Below are 14,745 nucleotides of genomic sequence, written 5' to 3' on the forward strand. Positions count from 1 at the left end.
TTTCGGCGTCTCCACTTCCCGTCTTCTTTTCTCCTTTTTTCCCTCGTATCGCGGCAATTACACGCCTTGCAAATCACTTTCTGTCACGGTCCGTGAAATTCGCCCGGGAGATTCGCGCGATTCTGTTATCTGCGGAAGGATTCCGGGGACGCGCTTCATCAAGAAACACTTTCTTTTTTGATCAATCGCGCGCGTAAAAATTATTCATACGTCGACATGCTCGTTAAGGAAAACGGTCGTTTCACTTCTCGCCACGAGGGACGTGGTGCCACGTGCGCCGAAAATGCGTCGAACACCCTGTATTCGCGCGTATATCCGGCGCACCTGGCCGCCCTCCTGAAAGTACTCGCCTCGCAAGTGTGCGGGATATTTCGTGAAAATCGATCTCCCCGAGCTCGCTCGCGACACTGATCGCGCGAATATAGCGAATAAATTTGACAAACTCCTCCCGATGCGAGATATACAATTAACGACACAAGCGTAACGATCCATTAATCACGCTCGAGAGTATTCCTAGAAAAATAGTTATGACATTGACCCACATATATATCTCCGTGGAATTAAAAGCGGAGACCGAATCTACTGGTTCATGCTAATTTCTGTCACGACGATTCCCAAAATGACGCCAGATTTCGGTCGTTAGATAAATCTGCGAAAAATTTCGCAAATTTTGGAAAATTAGTCAGAAAGACCTTCTGTGTCTCTCATACGGAGAGAATGTTACACTGAAATTAATGTAACTTTGTAACCCCGGGAATCACACGTCGACGTTTAGGATAATTTATTATCCTTCCGTCTCAAACGTACCATTCATAATCGACTCTACCCTTTGCACTGCTAGAAAACACGATAGAATTCCTAAGAATGTCGCATGAAAAATAGTTACATAACATTCTCTCCGTGTATTCGACGCGAGGAAACCTTGTCTTTTCAGTCAGCCTCGATTAGAGGCCAAAGATAATTGGCCCCCCAAAAAAGACAAATCCCTGCAATTCGTTCACGGAAAGAGACGCGAGGCTGCTTCGAGTCAAACCCGGATCCCAGTTGCCCGGGTGAAATACATTTTTTCGATTTCGAGCCCGAACGGTCTCTCGAGAGGTAAGTCGGGCGAGTCGGGAGTGTCGATCGCGATAACAGCATAATCATCGTGAAAATCGCGGTTTCGCAAGTACGCTATCGACCGGTAAATACCTCCGTCAGAGATCGAGAAGGAGTCTGAAGGGGGGGCCGAGGAGGGAGGCGGACGTCATGACCATGACAGGATGATCCGGGTGTCCCAACACCCGAAATGAGTCGACCCGTCCCCACTCCCCCGTCGCGTGTGCGAGAAGAACAAAACCAAATCTAAATATGTACACGTAGGTGGACATCGGAATCGTCGCTGCCGCCTCCTCTGCGCTTCTCTCTGCAGGAAATTCCACGAGATTGGAATGCCGTTAACGCGCTCGCTATCAATTGGTCGTGTGTCACTTTCTATCTACGACACACGCACACAGCCGGCATCTCTTTCTCTCTCTCTCTCTCTCGCCGTGCGGGAGATTAGCATAGCGCTTTCCATAAATATGAAAGATTACCCGCCGCGAAAACACGTCCGCTCTTTCCCGACGGCTCGGAACGAACGTCCTCGAACGCCTCCGGACGTTATTGCACATTTCGGTATGCAGCCAGGAGATCGAGAATATTTCAGACGAGGCATCGCGGATTTCGTCAACGGGCGCGCGCGTGCGAGCCGTCGTCGTAGTTTGGAAACTTCATGAATAAAGAAGTGTGAAGGAACATTTTCACCGAGCGAGCGAATTACCGAGTTGCGGAGGAATTCCGAGGAGTGACGCGAGGGTGTGACGCACGCCGCCTGTAAAAAATCTCGAGGAATCCCAGGCATTTTCGGAAAAAACCGAGATGCGATTTCGATATTCCGAGATGGGGAGATACCGCCTGTCGCGTTCGCGATGTTATTGCGCCGGGGATATTGTATCGACAGATTCCAGGAATATTAAGTATCGCGCACTCTCGAATAAATCTGATCATCATGCTAATGTAGCGTAAAAGTATTTCGGATATAGCGATATACATATCGGATATCGCCGAACCATATATTCAATGGAAAGTGGCGAGTTGAGATGAAGGCAAATACGCGCGGGCAGGAGATTTCGAAGATTTCTTCGAAATGAGAGGCGAAGAAGTGAGAAGCGAACGGGGAATAATTTCTGCCTGTTGAAATTTATCTTTCGGAGTCTCTGCATTATTTTCTGTACTTCCAGAAAATTATACGGCACGATATGAGCGTCAAACAAGAGGCAAAAAGGATGGAATCCGTGGAAAAAAGGATCATACGTGAAATTTGCCGATGTATGATCTTATATATATAATCATGTATATCCATAATGAAAAAATACCGTTGTTCACGAATTATATGCAAATATGATCGAGATAAATGCTTCTGGCTGCTTGTGCTTCCAACAGCACGTGATATCGGCATTTGATTAAATTACGTAACATCATTGCTTTTCGTATAGACGTATATGATCATGTATGTAACCACACATATGAGCAAAATTCATGTATGATTTTATATAATTATATATAATCATTTTTCCCCGGGATGGAGCTGCAGAAGGGTTCATAAATAAATTACAATAAGATCTTTAAATTAAAAATAACACTAATTAGACTATAATTAATGCGTTATTAATATTGCATATACACACAAGATATGTGTGAAAAAATTAGTACTCTAACATTGAGATTAATATAAATTTAATATCATATAATATTCATTTTATTACACAAAAATAATTTGCAAAATATTTTTTACACATATCTATCTACACGTTGTATTTAAAAGGAAATCGGTCTGTTTACTATGAGAGAAAGGGAACTGCTTTTACACTGCGCTATATCACAAGTTGTCAAAGGTACCTTAATTCACTAAGGTACGTGTCAATTAGATATTAACTATGGCGAATGAACACTTTCACGCCAAATTTCACTATTATACTGAAAAACTCTCGCCACATCCGCACGTCCCTTTGATGTTTGGATTATTGAATATAAATTCAGAGCTCAACTTATCCTCGACATAATCCATCTCTGTTCCGAGAAGCGACAGTTGCGCCTTCCTGTCTATAAACAAGTGAACGCCGTCTTGAACCACCTCCTCGTCGAGTTTGGACTTCTCTTTGGTATATTCCAAGGTGTAACTCAGACCGTTGCATCCACGTTGTCTTACTCCAACCTTGAGACCGATCTACGAATTGAACGAACATATACGCCTACGTTAATTTTAATATATTAAGAAACCAAATAAATGTATTCGCTTGGGAAACTCATCGGACGCGCATCCTCCAGAAATATTAATGTACAAAATCATTTGCATCATCTCAAATACAGTTACGTATACGCATGCTTAATTTTGTTCAAATATCCTTATATTAGATGCGCACTTACATATTCATTCTTGTCTTTCAAAAGATCCTTAATTTTGTTGACGGCGCTGGGTGTCTGCAAAATATAAAACATGTTTCTTCATTTCATCGGTATTTACATGGAAATGTATCCTTGATAAAGAAAGGTTATAAAACATGGACGTGGGCGTGTTGCAACATTACGAAATAACGTAAATGCGCAAACGCATAGTAAACAAGAATCAAGACGTTCTTCGCACGAACCATCAGCGTGAAACTTAACTTAGCCGTCAGACGCGACTCGTTTGACGGCTTTCGACACTCCAAAAATATCGAATAAATCGGACAAGGTGCACAGATGACTTCGGAAAGATATGTGTAAAGAAAGAACGATGGCAATATTGAAATAAATAAATAATAGGTTCACCAGAGTAAGCGCAGCGCGTGTCGCGAGGATCTTCCTTCCTTTCACGGCTCGTACCGTCGCGGATGCTAACGTGCGCGACGCCATTTTTATGACAGGGCAAGGACGAACTCGGATCAGCTGAGCGGGGTCTTACGTAGATAGAGGACGCCCGCATCAGCTGATCAGCTGATAGTGTATATGCGACTGTCACGACGAACGAACGAAGCGACTTAACTGAATAACTGAATTCCAGAGGTCGTTGGGCCGCTCGCCGAACGATCGTAGAAATTAAATCAAAATAGACTTTTTTCCTCGGATGCGAATAACGTTGACATTTATTTAGAGCGTGAGAAAGCTCAAATTCGGGAACTTTGAGAATTTTAAATCGGCGAACCGCATCGGCCAATCGCAGCCGAGAGTCATTGAAGTTGCGCCTGGAAAGATATGGCGCTTGAAAATCGCTGGTAGTCGCGACTCTACAAGTTCAGGTGTTTCCAGACTGCTGTGCGGGCAAACGTGATACGAACAATTCATCGTTACCCTGGGATAAAGGGAGGCGATATTCACGATGGTAAAGCGATTGAGATTTTAAATCGTATCGCGTTATATCTCGACTGCTTGATTTGATAATCGTGCGACTCGGTTCGTCTAACCGTGACAATTATAGCTCTGTTATGCGATAAGAATACGAATAATTAAGCTTACTGGGCATCGTGTTGTGTCAACGTGTAATTACCATCTGCATTTATCTTCTTTTATGAAATATTCATTTCCGACGATGTGTGTTCTTCCAGCATGGTCGAGTGAAGGTACGTACTACGGCAGAGCAAGAGGAAATACAGAGGAATGAAAAAGCTGCTAAAGTTGCTCAATATAAAACTAACATTGCCATAGTATTTCAAAAGGTAAAGCATTGCTTTCTCGCGTAATTTAACGCGATGCTTCTCGTGTACGTACCTTACATATACGTTCATTACGTTACTTTTGTTTCAGAGGAGGGATGAACTTTGGGACGATGAATTGCTGTCAATTACCAAGCACATGCTGTTGAGCAACCCTGATATTTACACATTGTGGAACATTCGTCGCGAAGCCTTCGGAAAGAACAAATGGTAATGTTTCGTTAATATTCTCGACAAGCGACAGCGAGTGAGAACTGAAGTAACGGTGAAAATACAGGAGCGAAGAGGAGTACAAGCAACTGCTCGAAGATGAGATGAGTCTGACCGAGAGCTGTCTCAGGGCGAATCCCAAGTCGTACAGTGTGTGGTATCAAAGATGTTGGGTGATAGAACAGAGCCTTGAGCCTAACTGGAAAAAAGAATTGGCGCTGTGTGCGAAATGCCTAAATCTGGACGAGAGGAATTGTTAGTATGCAAAATTCTCCATTGCTCTATACACAGTTTATGCTACACACTGTACCAAAGGTGGTGAATATTTTCATTTTTCAGTATTTAAAATAGCATCAAATCACACCCTCGTCCTTTGCCCCGTCACTTTCATCTTTGCCTTATCAATTCTTCACGTATCTTTTCGTTGCAGTTCACTGCTGGGATTACAGGGAGTTCATCGTGCAGAAAGCAGGGATCTCGAACGAGGAGGAACTCGAGTTCTCCAACACGAAGATACTGAATAACATCTCAAATTATTCGTCTTGGCACTACAGAAGTCAGATATTATTCAAAATGTTCGGCACCGCGTCGGAGGAGATGCCGATCGTCGACGAGAAGTACCGAGAGGGTAAGTTCTTTGTGCGAGAGTCACTTCTCCCGCCGTTCATCGTAGTGCATTTCGTCGAGAAAATGACAAAAACCGATATACACCACATGCACAGAGCTCGACCTGATCATAAACGCGACATTTACTGATCCCAACGACACTAGCGCATGGTTCTACCAAAGATGGCTCCTGGATAAACACGTGACTGCCTGTCGGCTGTGGCGCGCTTACGTTAATGACGACACCGCTGTCGTTGTTCTCGACAACAATGTGCTCATCAAGCCGGTCTCGCTGTCGTTGCTTGTTAACGGCGAGACCGTCGATGTCCAGTGGCAATTGTACCCGGACGAGAAGTTCGCCAAATTACGAATCGCCAAGTTCGCTGGTCCGTTGCTGGAGGACTCGAGTCGTGTTAAAGAAATTTCTATAGAACTGCAAAAGACGAGGTATCAACTGTGCTACTCGAAGTCGGAACGAGTCTGGATTTACAAGGACAATTCGAGGCTGCGTAAACACGATAGCAACGACGAACAACTGAACGAACAGTTGAAGAACTACAACCAGCTGTCCGAGATGGAGCCGGACAACAAGTGGGCTCTGTTGACAGAGATACTTCTTATGAAGAAGATCGATATTTCCAAGTTTTACAGCGATATTTTAAATAAGCTGGTGACGCTGTCGAAAGTAGACTCCTTCCGCTCGAGTTATTACAAAGATTTGCGTAAGTACGACGGTGATTACATTGACAGTGACGCTAATGATGGCATCGAGCCGTAACGCACACAAGTGTCGTGCGACTGTCTTCGGCTGGACTGGACGCGAGCCGACGTATCCGCTGTTTCGCTTCCCCGACAACTATTGTCAACCACGACTATTACTACAGCTGCAAGTTTGAAATTGAGCGGTCGTCATTTTTCGTTTAACTCGAAATATCTTGACGAAAATTAACGACAACATTAATATAGGTAATGATGTGGTTAGAGACTTCGAGCTTTAAAGTGCTTTTTGAACGATCTCAATAGCATTATTATTGCGGAAGTTACAGCTTGTTGAATTTCGTCTATGTTTTATTACAACGGAAAGTACGTCTGACTCCATCGTTTAGTCATATCACGACCTCAGTTTCTCGTTAAGTATAGTGGAGGCTCGTAGCGAGAATTCTGAAACTAAATTTCGAAAATAACGGGTCAAACAATCCCGAAAACCCATTATTCCTGTAATTGATGTTATTAATATAACGGGTTTTCGGAATTATTAAACTTGTCAAGCGTACTTCTATTTCTCAAGTAGTATGACTCAAGGATTGGTCAGAAGTACTTTCCACTTACTAATAAAACATAGGCGAAATTCAACAAGTTGTAACTTCCGCAATAATGATGCTATCGAGATCGTTCCACATTAGCTATATTAATGTTGTCGTTAATTTTCGTCAAGATATTTCAAGTTAAACGAAAAATGACGACCGCTCAATTTCAAACTTCGTCTTTCAGTTAAGTTTTCAGAGCGAAAAATTATTCGATTCAAAAATATGATACAGGCGTTTTAAAGAGAAAACTTTAAACTTCTTACGTATTTGCTAACGAATGCAGTCTTGCCGACGAGATAGTAATAGATTAAATGATTAAAAATAGCTGTCGGGGAAACTAGACTGTTGGCTTGCGTCGAGCCCAGTTGAAGACGGCGACCGCGCGATGCTTGTGTGCGTTATGACTCGGTGTCATCATTGGCATCACTGGTTAAGCATTTGTACTTAAAGAACGCAACTGTGCGATTATTCTCTATCGTCCGTTCAGCAAAGAAAGCGCTTCGTGATTATTGCTTCTGATTGATTCATTCTCCCAGATTTACAGATCTAAAGGAATAATCCGATGAATAAAATCACAAAACGCTCAGCAAGCTGCTTTTTCTGCTGAATGCAGGCAATGACGACCCGTGATTACAGGAAGCAGACTCTTGGTGGAGCACAAACTGAACGAAATCTGGAAGCAGGAAGGCGACTCGGAGGTACAGTTGAAAGTGGACTTGTCGGGATTGGGCCTGACGAGTCTACACAATAATCACTACTTCGGCCTCTTCGAAGAAGTGAATCTCGGTGCCAATCATTTGAAGGACCGCCTGTATCAGTTCTCCACGTTGCAACGGTGCACGAAACTGTCACTGTCCGGCAACGACATCACGTCGTTGAGACGTTTTCCCACAGCACGCAGTCTCGAATTTCTCTCCGTGAGGAACAACAAGCTGACGTGCACGGAGGAGATACTGGACTTCGTGAGGCGGCACGAGAAACTGAAGAGGCTGGACTTGCGGGACAATCCACTGTGCGAGGTAATCGACACTACAAAGATTCGCGAGGTGAACCCTCGCTTGGAGGTATGCTTGAAATAACGTTTACTATGTAATTATCGAAATTTGATATGTTCTATATTAAAATGTATTTAATAGTAACTCTCCTTGCGCGGTTTGTCATAACGGTTATATATATTACGGTATATCCTACCATTTTCTTGTTCCGAACCATCAGCGACCATCAAATGAAAAAGAAACTCGAGACTGGTAGAGCGTCATCTTTCGCGTTCCTTTATTTCCATTCGCATAAGAGGACTGTCTACGCCAAGACGTTCGTTATCTCGTTCCGCGTATCTACAAGCGGTTCTCTACGTACGGACGAGCGAATAAAAACATGGCAGAAGACTGAGGGGTTTCTTCTCTCGTTTTCTAATCGAGACCGCTACCACGATGACTGAAATCACACGACGAAATGCTCCCGACGAGGGCGCGAGCTACAAGCAACCGAGTTATTACAATCCTCCCTAATCGGAACTCACTACATGTTCTGAAAGTAATTGGAGTAGCTGTCTGTATCCAAATCCGCCGAGGTTTTCGACGAGTCGCCGGTGTTGCAGGGGATCGTCGGTATGTGCGATCCCTGGATGGTGAAACCGTGGTAATCGTCGGAGCTGATCGGCTTCAGGGCCGGCGGGAGATTCGCTTCGGGCGTCGGGCTCTCGTCCATCAAACTGTCGGCCGTGTGTTTCTTGAAGAGCTGGCCGGTTTCGCCGGTCGCGAGATCCGACTGGGTGTCCAAACTGATCAGACTAGTCTCGTCCTCGCCTCTGCTAACCTCCAGACTGTCGTCGCCGATGAAGGACGGGAAGTCGAACGTCGGCGATGGCGTGACGGAATCTTCCACCAGGGACGTTCTCATCAAGTCGCTCGAGAGGTCCGTTATCACGCCGCCGTTCACGTTTTCGCCTGCGGTCGACTGCGGATATATCTGTGCCGAGTGAACGCGAATTAATGACGATCGAGAGATAAAAACGCTCATTTCTCTCCGTCTCTCTCTTACCTGTGGAATAATCGGCGGCGGTAACTGATAACTCTCCACGTCCTCGCTGTCCAGATTGGTGGGCACCCTTTGACTGTGAGTTATCAGCAGCGGCGTGCGATCTATCACCTTATTCACTTCCTCTTTGATCTTCTCGTTGAAGTCCACCATTTTGCTCTTCAGTTCCTCCGCCTGCTTCACGATGTCGGTGTTCCTCGCTTGCAAATCGTCCAGCAGCGTTATGTCCTCGCACATGAAGTGTAGATTCTGATAATTGAAAACGTCGTAAACCGTTCGCCGACCATCGAGATAAGATAACAATCGAAATCTCAACATTACCTCGCATATCATGAGAGCCGACTGCCATGTGTTAGCCGGCACGCATTCGCCCGACATGTACGCGTTGAAATCCTTCTCGGCCATGTTCAGGGACTCCGCGGTCAGGTTCTCGATGAACGACACCGCGCAGCACTGCAACGTCGCGCGAATACTCGGTCAGAGAGAAGGTCGGGGTGGGATTTAGAATCAACTCGCGAGAAGTCACGGGAGCCGCGCGAAATCATACCAGATTCGTGAAGTAATATCCGCCTTCCCCGGTCATCAGCCTACTGGCGTTGCAGAACCTCGTGATAAAATTGATGTTGCTTTTGAGCCGCGCGGGATTGGCCTTCAGAACGATGAATATGAGCGCCGGCAGGAATTCGTCGGCGGACGCCGGCCCGTCCACCGACTGTTGCAGCAACAAGAATATATTTCTGCAGCAGTGAATAACGCACGCCAGTTTCTCCTGGGGCGCCTTAGCGGAATCCATGTTCAAGAGATCTGAAAGAAAATTCGGAGCTGTTTCCCGTGCGGTTGCGAGATCGCTCGATAAACAACCGAACCTGTGATAGACGTATACACGAGCTCGCGAACTTCCGAGCTCGTCTCGTGGATCCTGCATTCCAAGTTCTTGCCGCTGACCCAATTCAACTGGCGTATTCTGCCGAGGGTAGTGTCATTTAATTCGATTTTCATTCGAGGCGTACATTTCACTTTAACGCCTCACCCGAATGTTGAAGAGTAAAACTCATAATGACAAGTGTAATGCAACGCAATGTGATTAAACGCGTGATTCAATCTTGGCAATAATCACTGTGACTAAATCATACACCATCGGGTAAGTCGCTGTTTTTCTTTCTCTCGCAAACGGGTAGTAGTTTCGAGTCGCTTCGAAACCGCGATACAAACCTTTTCTGTATAGCCAGGTCTTTCTCCTCGTCGGTTGTGAACGGGGGGCAGAAGAGGATCCTGTACAACAGAGTCATCGCGTATCTCTCCACGTAATCCAACAACTTTTCCTTGATCTCCGGTGGTATATCTGCAACAAGATAACAGGTGAGCTCGGACACTTCCTTCGAGATATTCAGCTCTATAGTACGTTAGAGTGAGTTGGAGCGTCCCATTTGTAGAAAAGGATATCCATATGCTAGATGTGCCCTTATCTTTGTCACAGCAATGTGCACAAAAGAGAGACAGATGTTCCTCTGATCTATTTATCTACTCTTTTCTCCATCGGGTCGCAAATGTCTGTAGTTTCATATTTTTTACAGTTTTATACTTTTCTATAGTTTAATAATTTGGTACAGGGAAGACTCATTCTAATATACTATCCACGCAATGCTTCGAATACAATGCGCAAGTCAACAGAGCAAGTTAGAAAGTTAGAAAGTTGGAACCTGCATATTTGGTGCTGTTCTCCAGGCGTTTCCCGAACACATGATAGAAATTCTGCGTTATTTCCGACAATTCCTCTATCCTCTTCACATCCTTGTTCTGTAGTATGTCCACCACGAACGAATGTATGCACTTCCTCATGTCCTTCTCCACCGGAGTTTTGGCTATGTCCAACAACAGATCTCGATTCTCAGCCTTGACCTTCTCGAGGTCCGGGTTGTCCTTCAATAATTCATGGTACAATTCCTGGTATCCTTGAACTATAGGATATACTTGAACACACACCGGAGAAAGTAGGAAAAACGATGCCTGGTTAAAATAGATCGTTTATTCGCGCTGTCAAGACGCAACACGACGCATTGCGTACCTTTAGCGACGGGCTTCCTGAAGGAAATGTTCAACAATTTGTACTTCTTCTCCTGCTGCACTTTCTTCTCCTCGTACTTGTGGCCACCGGCGACCGTCAGGCGACTGACATTGTCTCTGAAAGTGAATGACGCAAGTACATTACGCCTCACCACACACACACGTGGAAGAGAGATCGCATGGAAAGAAAACTAGTCTTAAATCAAGAATAGATATCCTCATGTGTAAGCAAGCGATGTTACAATCTTCTTAGAAGATTCTCAGTCTTGATTTGATTTGTATTGATGCCAGTATTACTCGCACTCAATTAAAGATCAAGAATCTTCTAAGAATATTATAATATCCTTGCTTGTATATGAGAATATCTATCTCTAATCTATCTAACATCTATCGTCAAGATTTGAGACTATTTTTTTCTATGCACGCGAGGAAATATTACGTGTCCGAAACTTGCGCGTGAGAGACGCGCTCGGCCTGGGCGCGTCGTTTCTGCAGATGCTCCCGATGGCACTTGCTGCAGTAGCCCTCCCATTCCGCGTTGCCGTAGAAACCGCAGCCGTTCTTGCATTTGAGATCGGCCTCGTCGATCCGCAGGCTCGGCGTCTTCGTCGAATACATGCTTCCGCGCGATCACGTTGACAGCGTAGATGATGCGACCCTAACCTGACTTAAGCTAACCTAACCTAATTTCTACGGAACATCGAACGTCGAACTTTAATCCCCATCAAGATCGGACGTCATCCTCGCTCCTCTCGCGATCATGAGGGCCGATGTTGGGCGAGAGCAGAATATGCGATATCGTTTCCGCAGAGAACGAGTTGACAGGACGAACTGGACGACAGCAGAAAGCAGAGCGAACTATGCGACGCGGGTCGAAAATCGAGGATAGATTAGAGGCACGGCGTTAAATTCGAATCGCGTCAGCTGCGGATGATCGAAATTTAAATGCCCGACGTTAGATGACGTTCGAGTTCACCACGTGACCCAGCACCTGCGGGATGCTTCCCGTCTTCACCGTGAATGAACGTCCGACGAACCGTGAACCGATGTTATTTCTTTGATTACGCTCAAATCTGTCGTACATAATTTATTGCGCACACTTTGCAGAAGGGATTGCTTCATAGAAAGATTTTTCTCATCTTACTCGTTCAGTGAAAAACAAGTCGAAATGAAATCGAAATTATATCGAAATTTGGACATTCATGTCGGTTTATTTAAGATAACTCGAAGATAAGTCGAAATTTAAATGAACATGTCGAGATTTTCAGAAAAGTATCATGTCTGAATGTTTCAAATATCTCTTTTTATCAATTTTAAATCGTATCATTCGTGAATATGTTGTGCGTCAAGTGTTCGATGTTAAATAAATAACAATGATTCTTTTGGGAAGTCACATATATTTTACTTATCTCACAATTAAAAGCCTATTACTAACTCAAACGATATGGACTGTCCTGTGGACGTCTTCAGAATGTTCCTAGGAGATCTGTGCTATCTGGGTAACTCGTGTGGTAACGAAATGAACGGTTCAGAAATCGTCGTGATGTCATTCGCCAATTACTGCGAATACCTCCTGCGTTTGAAGGAAAAAATCGGAAATACATGTCGCGAATAAAATTAGCATCCCAAGGCCAATGGTATTGTACGCCAAACACGAACACTTCTAACCAACACATTCAGTTGCTGCTATGTAACTTGGAAATAAAAAAATCATGAAACGAAAATGTTACAACAGTTATATCTTGTGATTTACAATTTTGTGATTTTATCATCTTTTTGTACAAAAACTGCCCGATCAACACATTCAACTGCTGCTATATAACTTTGACATGAAAAATTATGTAACGAATATGTTATAATAATTATAGGACGGTATTTATAGTCGAATCTTGCATTTAAGACCGTCTTAAATTCAGGATTCTCAATCAATTCTTCGAGTGTTTCGTAGCCAATAAAACGAACCATACGGCAATTGAAGATGAACTTGAGACTTAAATATAATATATATATATATTGCATCACAAATACGCTCACCAACTAGGAACACATTTACGCATTTTATTCACGTTTATCGTCACAAATAAAATATCTCCGAGTTTGAAAAATAATTATAAAAATTTACGTCGCATTGAAAATTATCTCTTATTTATCAGATATTCTTTTCTATTGAAGAGAATGATACATGCCGCCTGTGAATCATGCAGTCACGAGCAAATGGAAAAACCCTAGTTATTGTGAGGGAATATTTGTTGCATATTCTATAAATATCATCATCTCATGAAATGACGTGCAAATTGAAATAAAAACTGCATCGTTCAAAAAGAAACCAAGCCAGCTTGGTATAGAAGGAAAGCATACTGAAGCTTCTACCGTGAAATGACTCATCGAATCGACGTCAATTCGATGTAATTTCGATTGTTTCGGCGTCGATTTGACGTCAATTTCATGTCGATTCGACACACATTTTTTGGTAGGCAAACCCGATGAGTCTCTAAGAAACATAAATCAACATAAATTAGCATTTCAGTTAGTTAAATAGAAGCTTCGTCATTTGTCTTTTTTTAGAATATTATTTGCAAAAATTGCATTACATAAGAATGGAAGTTGCATTGTGGCCTCCCCACTAAAATAGATTTAAAAAATTGATTTTGTTTAGAAAAGTAATATTTTGTTATAAATATATATATTTATTCAAAATAAACTCTCTTAGGAGGAACAACAATGAATATAATCGTAAATTTTTACAGGTGCCGATTTTTTTTACTTGTTAGGAGGCAGATAAAAACTGTCAAAAGTTTAACTCGGATTATCGAATCATTGACTTATCAAATAACTATGTTCACATATGAAAATCCCGAAAAAGAGGATATATCAAGTTTATTTTAGCAGAAAGTCGCATTAGCAAAAGGCCATACTACATAACAATGAATAATATATTGTTTAACAATACTCGTAAATAATTTGACAATAAATAACTTGAAATGTATGCAGCGAAGTAAAATTTAAATTAATTAAAATCGATTAAAGTTAAATAACGTCGAAATGAAACACTCGAGTATATATATACATATATCAGTGTGATAATATACTCATGTTTAGAAAGAATGAGGAATATATGTATGATTAAATACTAAATATTATATTAAATACTATAAATAAATACTATATTTTGAAAACGTTCCGAAAGTAAAAATGCGTTATATCCAATGCCGGCTATTATGTATTGGAATATTAGCACTACTAACAGCAGAGCTATTAAATAAATTATTACATAAGTAATCAATAAAATTTGCCACTTAATAGCGGAGATATAAAGAGGAGTCATTATTTCTATTCAGTAAACAAGAAATGATTGATACGACGTTGTCACAATGATGTATAATTTTAAAGGAGGAAATTCGAATTTTTTCCATTTTTCTTCGTTTTTTCGCTTTCTCTCCGGCAATGAATGGAAAAACCCCAGATTATTCTATTTTTCCGCATTGTTTTCGAGAAAAAAGGGAAAAAGCAGTTTTTTTATCTATACAGTGATGTCCTACAACATGTAATATTTTCAAATATGTAGTTCTTAATGAATACAATGTCATTGTTAACAAGATTTGATCCAAGTATTAAAAATATTTCTACACTGCGATTTTAGTATTTAGGAATATTGTATTATCAACAGTTTTATTATATTAGTAATAGTTCAAAAACATTTATAATTGTAAATTATGTCAAAATGCGTTTATAAAATCCACATAAAATCGATATTTCGAAAGATTAAAGTGATTAAAATGTTTCTTGCTTACTGTATATAAGGGCTATAA

At 42.3% G+C, this 14,745-nt stretch overlaps 3 protein-coding genes across 5 annotated transcripts; 1 reads left to right on the forward strand and 2 right to left on the reverse strand.

The window, feature by feature from the left end:
• Positions 1-2,650: 2,650 nt before the first annotated feature.
• On the reverse strand, positions 2,651-3,952 carry LOC106750070 (iron-sulfur cluster assembly 1 homolog, mitochondrial). The gene is made up of 3 exons (XM_014630129.1): positions 3,832-3,952; positions 3,448-3,501; positions 2,651-3,247 (listed from the first exon to the last, which is right to left on the reverse strand). Exons 1-3 carry the CDS (start codon positions 3,913-3,915, stop codon positions 2,993-2,995), a joined length of 393 nt encoding a protein of 130 aa, XP_014485615.1. The 5' UTR covers positions 3,916-3,952; the 3' UTR covers positions 2,651-2,992.
• Positions 3,953-4,024: 72 nt separating this feature from the next.
• On the forward strand, positions 4,025-8,077 carry LOC106750067 (geranylgeranyl transferase type-2 subunit alpha). Of its 2 annotated transcripts, none has more exons than XM_014630125.1 (7): positions 4,025-4,381; positions 4,605-4,715; positions 4,804-4,922; positions 4,990-5,177; positions 5,353-5,550; positions 5,645-6,250; positions 7,472-8,077. In XM_014630125.1, exons 1-7 carry the CDS (start codon positions 4,379-4,381, stop codon positions 7,912-7,914), a joined length of 1,668 nt encoding a protein of 555 aa, XP_014485611.1. In that variant the 5' UTR covers positions 4,025-4,378; the 3' UTR covers positions 7,915-8,077. The 2 variants fall into 2 exon arrangements, with proteins under 2 accessions (XP_014485611.1, XP_014485612.1); XM_014630126.1 differs by having other exon boundaries at positions 4,605-4,619.
• Positions 8,078-8,083: 6 nt separating this feature from the next.
• Positions 8,084-12,129, reverse strand: LOC106750066 (rab5 GDP/GTP exchange factor). Of its 2 annotated transcripts, none has more exons than XM_014630124.1 (9): positions 11,391-12,129; positions 10,938-11,053; positions 10,573-10,830; positions 10,085-10,214; positions 9,739-9,836; positions 9,420-9,676; positions 9,194-9,325; positions 8,876-9,121; positions 8,084-8,803 (listed from the first exon to the last, which is right to left on the reverse strand). In XM_014630124.1, the coding sequence occupies exons 1-9, from the start codon at positions 11,552-11,554 to the stop codon at positions 8,354-8,356; spliced, it is 1,851 nt and encodes a 616-aa protein (XP_014485610.1). In that variant the 5' UTR covers positions 11,555-12,129; the 3' UTR covers positions 8,084-8,353. The 2 variants fall into 2 exon arrangements, with proteins under 2 accessions (XP_014485610.1, XP_014485609.1); XM_014630123.1 differs by having other exon boundaries at positions 11,376-12,129.
• Between the last annotated feature and the right edge of the window lie 2,616 nt (positions 12,130-14,745).

The sequence above is a fragment of the Dinoponera quadriceps genome, unplaced genomic scaffold, assembly GCF_001313825.1.
Source record: "Dinoponera quadriceps isolate SergipeBrazil2010 unplaced genomic scaffold, ASM131382v1 scaffold4444, whole genome shotgun sequence".
Classification (NCBI taxonomy): domain Eukaryota; kingdom Metazoa; phylum Arthropoda; class Insecta; order Hymenoptera; family Formicidae; genus Dinoponera; species Dinoponera quadriceps.

What these genes read in the sequence shown, in the direction of transcription:
- LOC106750067 (XM_014630125.1), top strand. An exon ending in TTGCCATAGTATTTCAAAAG is followed by an intron (nt 4,716 to 4,803) that starts GTAAAGCATTGC and finishes CTTTTGTTTCAG; the next exon opens with AGGAGGGATGAACTTTGGGA. An exon ending in GCCTTCGGAAAGAACAAATG is followed by an intron (nt 4,923 to 4,989) that starts GTAATGTTTCGT and finishes GTGAAAATACAG; the next exon opens with GAGCGAAGAGGAGTACAAGC.
- LOC106750066 (XM_014630123.1), bottom strand. Translation starts at nt 11,554, where the DNA reads ATGTATTCGACGAAGACGCCGAGCCTGCGGATCGACGAGGCCGATCTC. An exon ending in GAACAGCACCAAATATGCAG is followed by an intron (nt 10,215 to 10,572) that starts GTTCCAACTTTC and finishes ATCTTGTTGCAG; the next exon opens with ATATACCACCGGAGATCAAG. An exon ending in CGGCTCTCATGATATGCGAG is followed by an intron (nt 9,122 to 9,193) that starts GTAATGTTGAGA and finishes TTCAATTATCAG; the next exon opens with AATCTACACTTCATGTGCGA.
- LOC106750070 (XM_014630129.1), bottom strand. Translation starts at nt 3,915, where the DNA reads ATGGCGTCGCGCACGTTAGCATCCGCGACGGTACGAGCCGTGAAAGGA. An exon ending in CACGCGCTGCGCTTACTCTG is followed by an intron (nt 3,502 to 3,831) that starts GTGAACCTATTA and finishes TATATTTTGCAG; the next exon opens with ACACCCAGCGCCGTCAACAA. An exon ending in TGAAAGACAAGAATGAATAT is followed by an intron (nt 3,248 to 3,447) that starts GTAAGTGCGCAT and finishes TTCAATTCGTAG; the next exon opens with ATCGGTCTCAAGGTTGGAGT.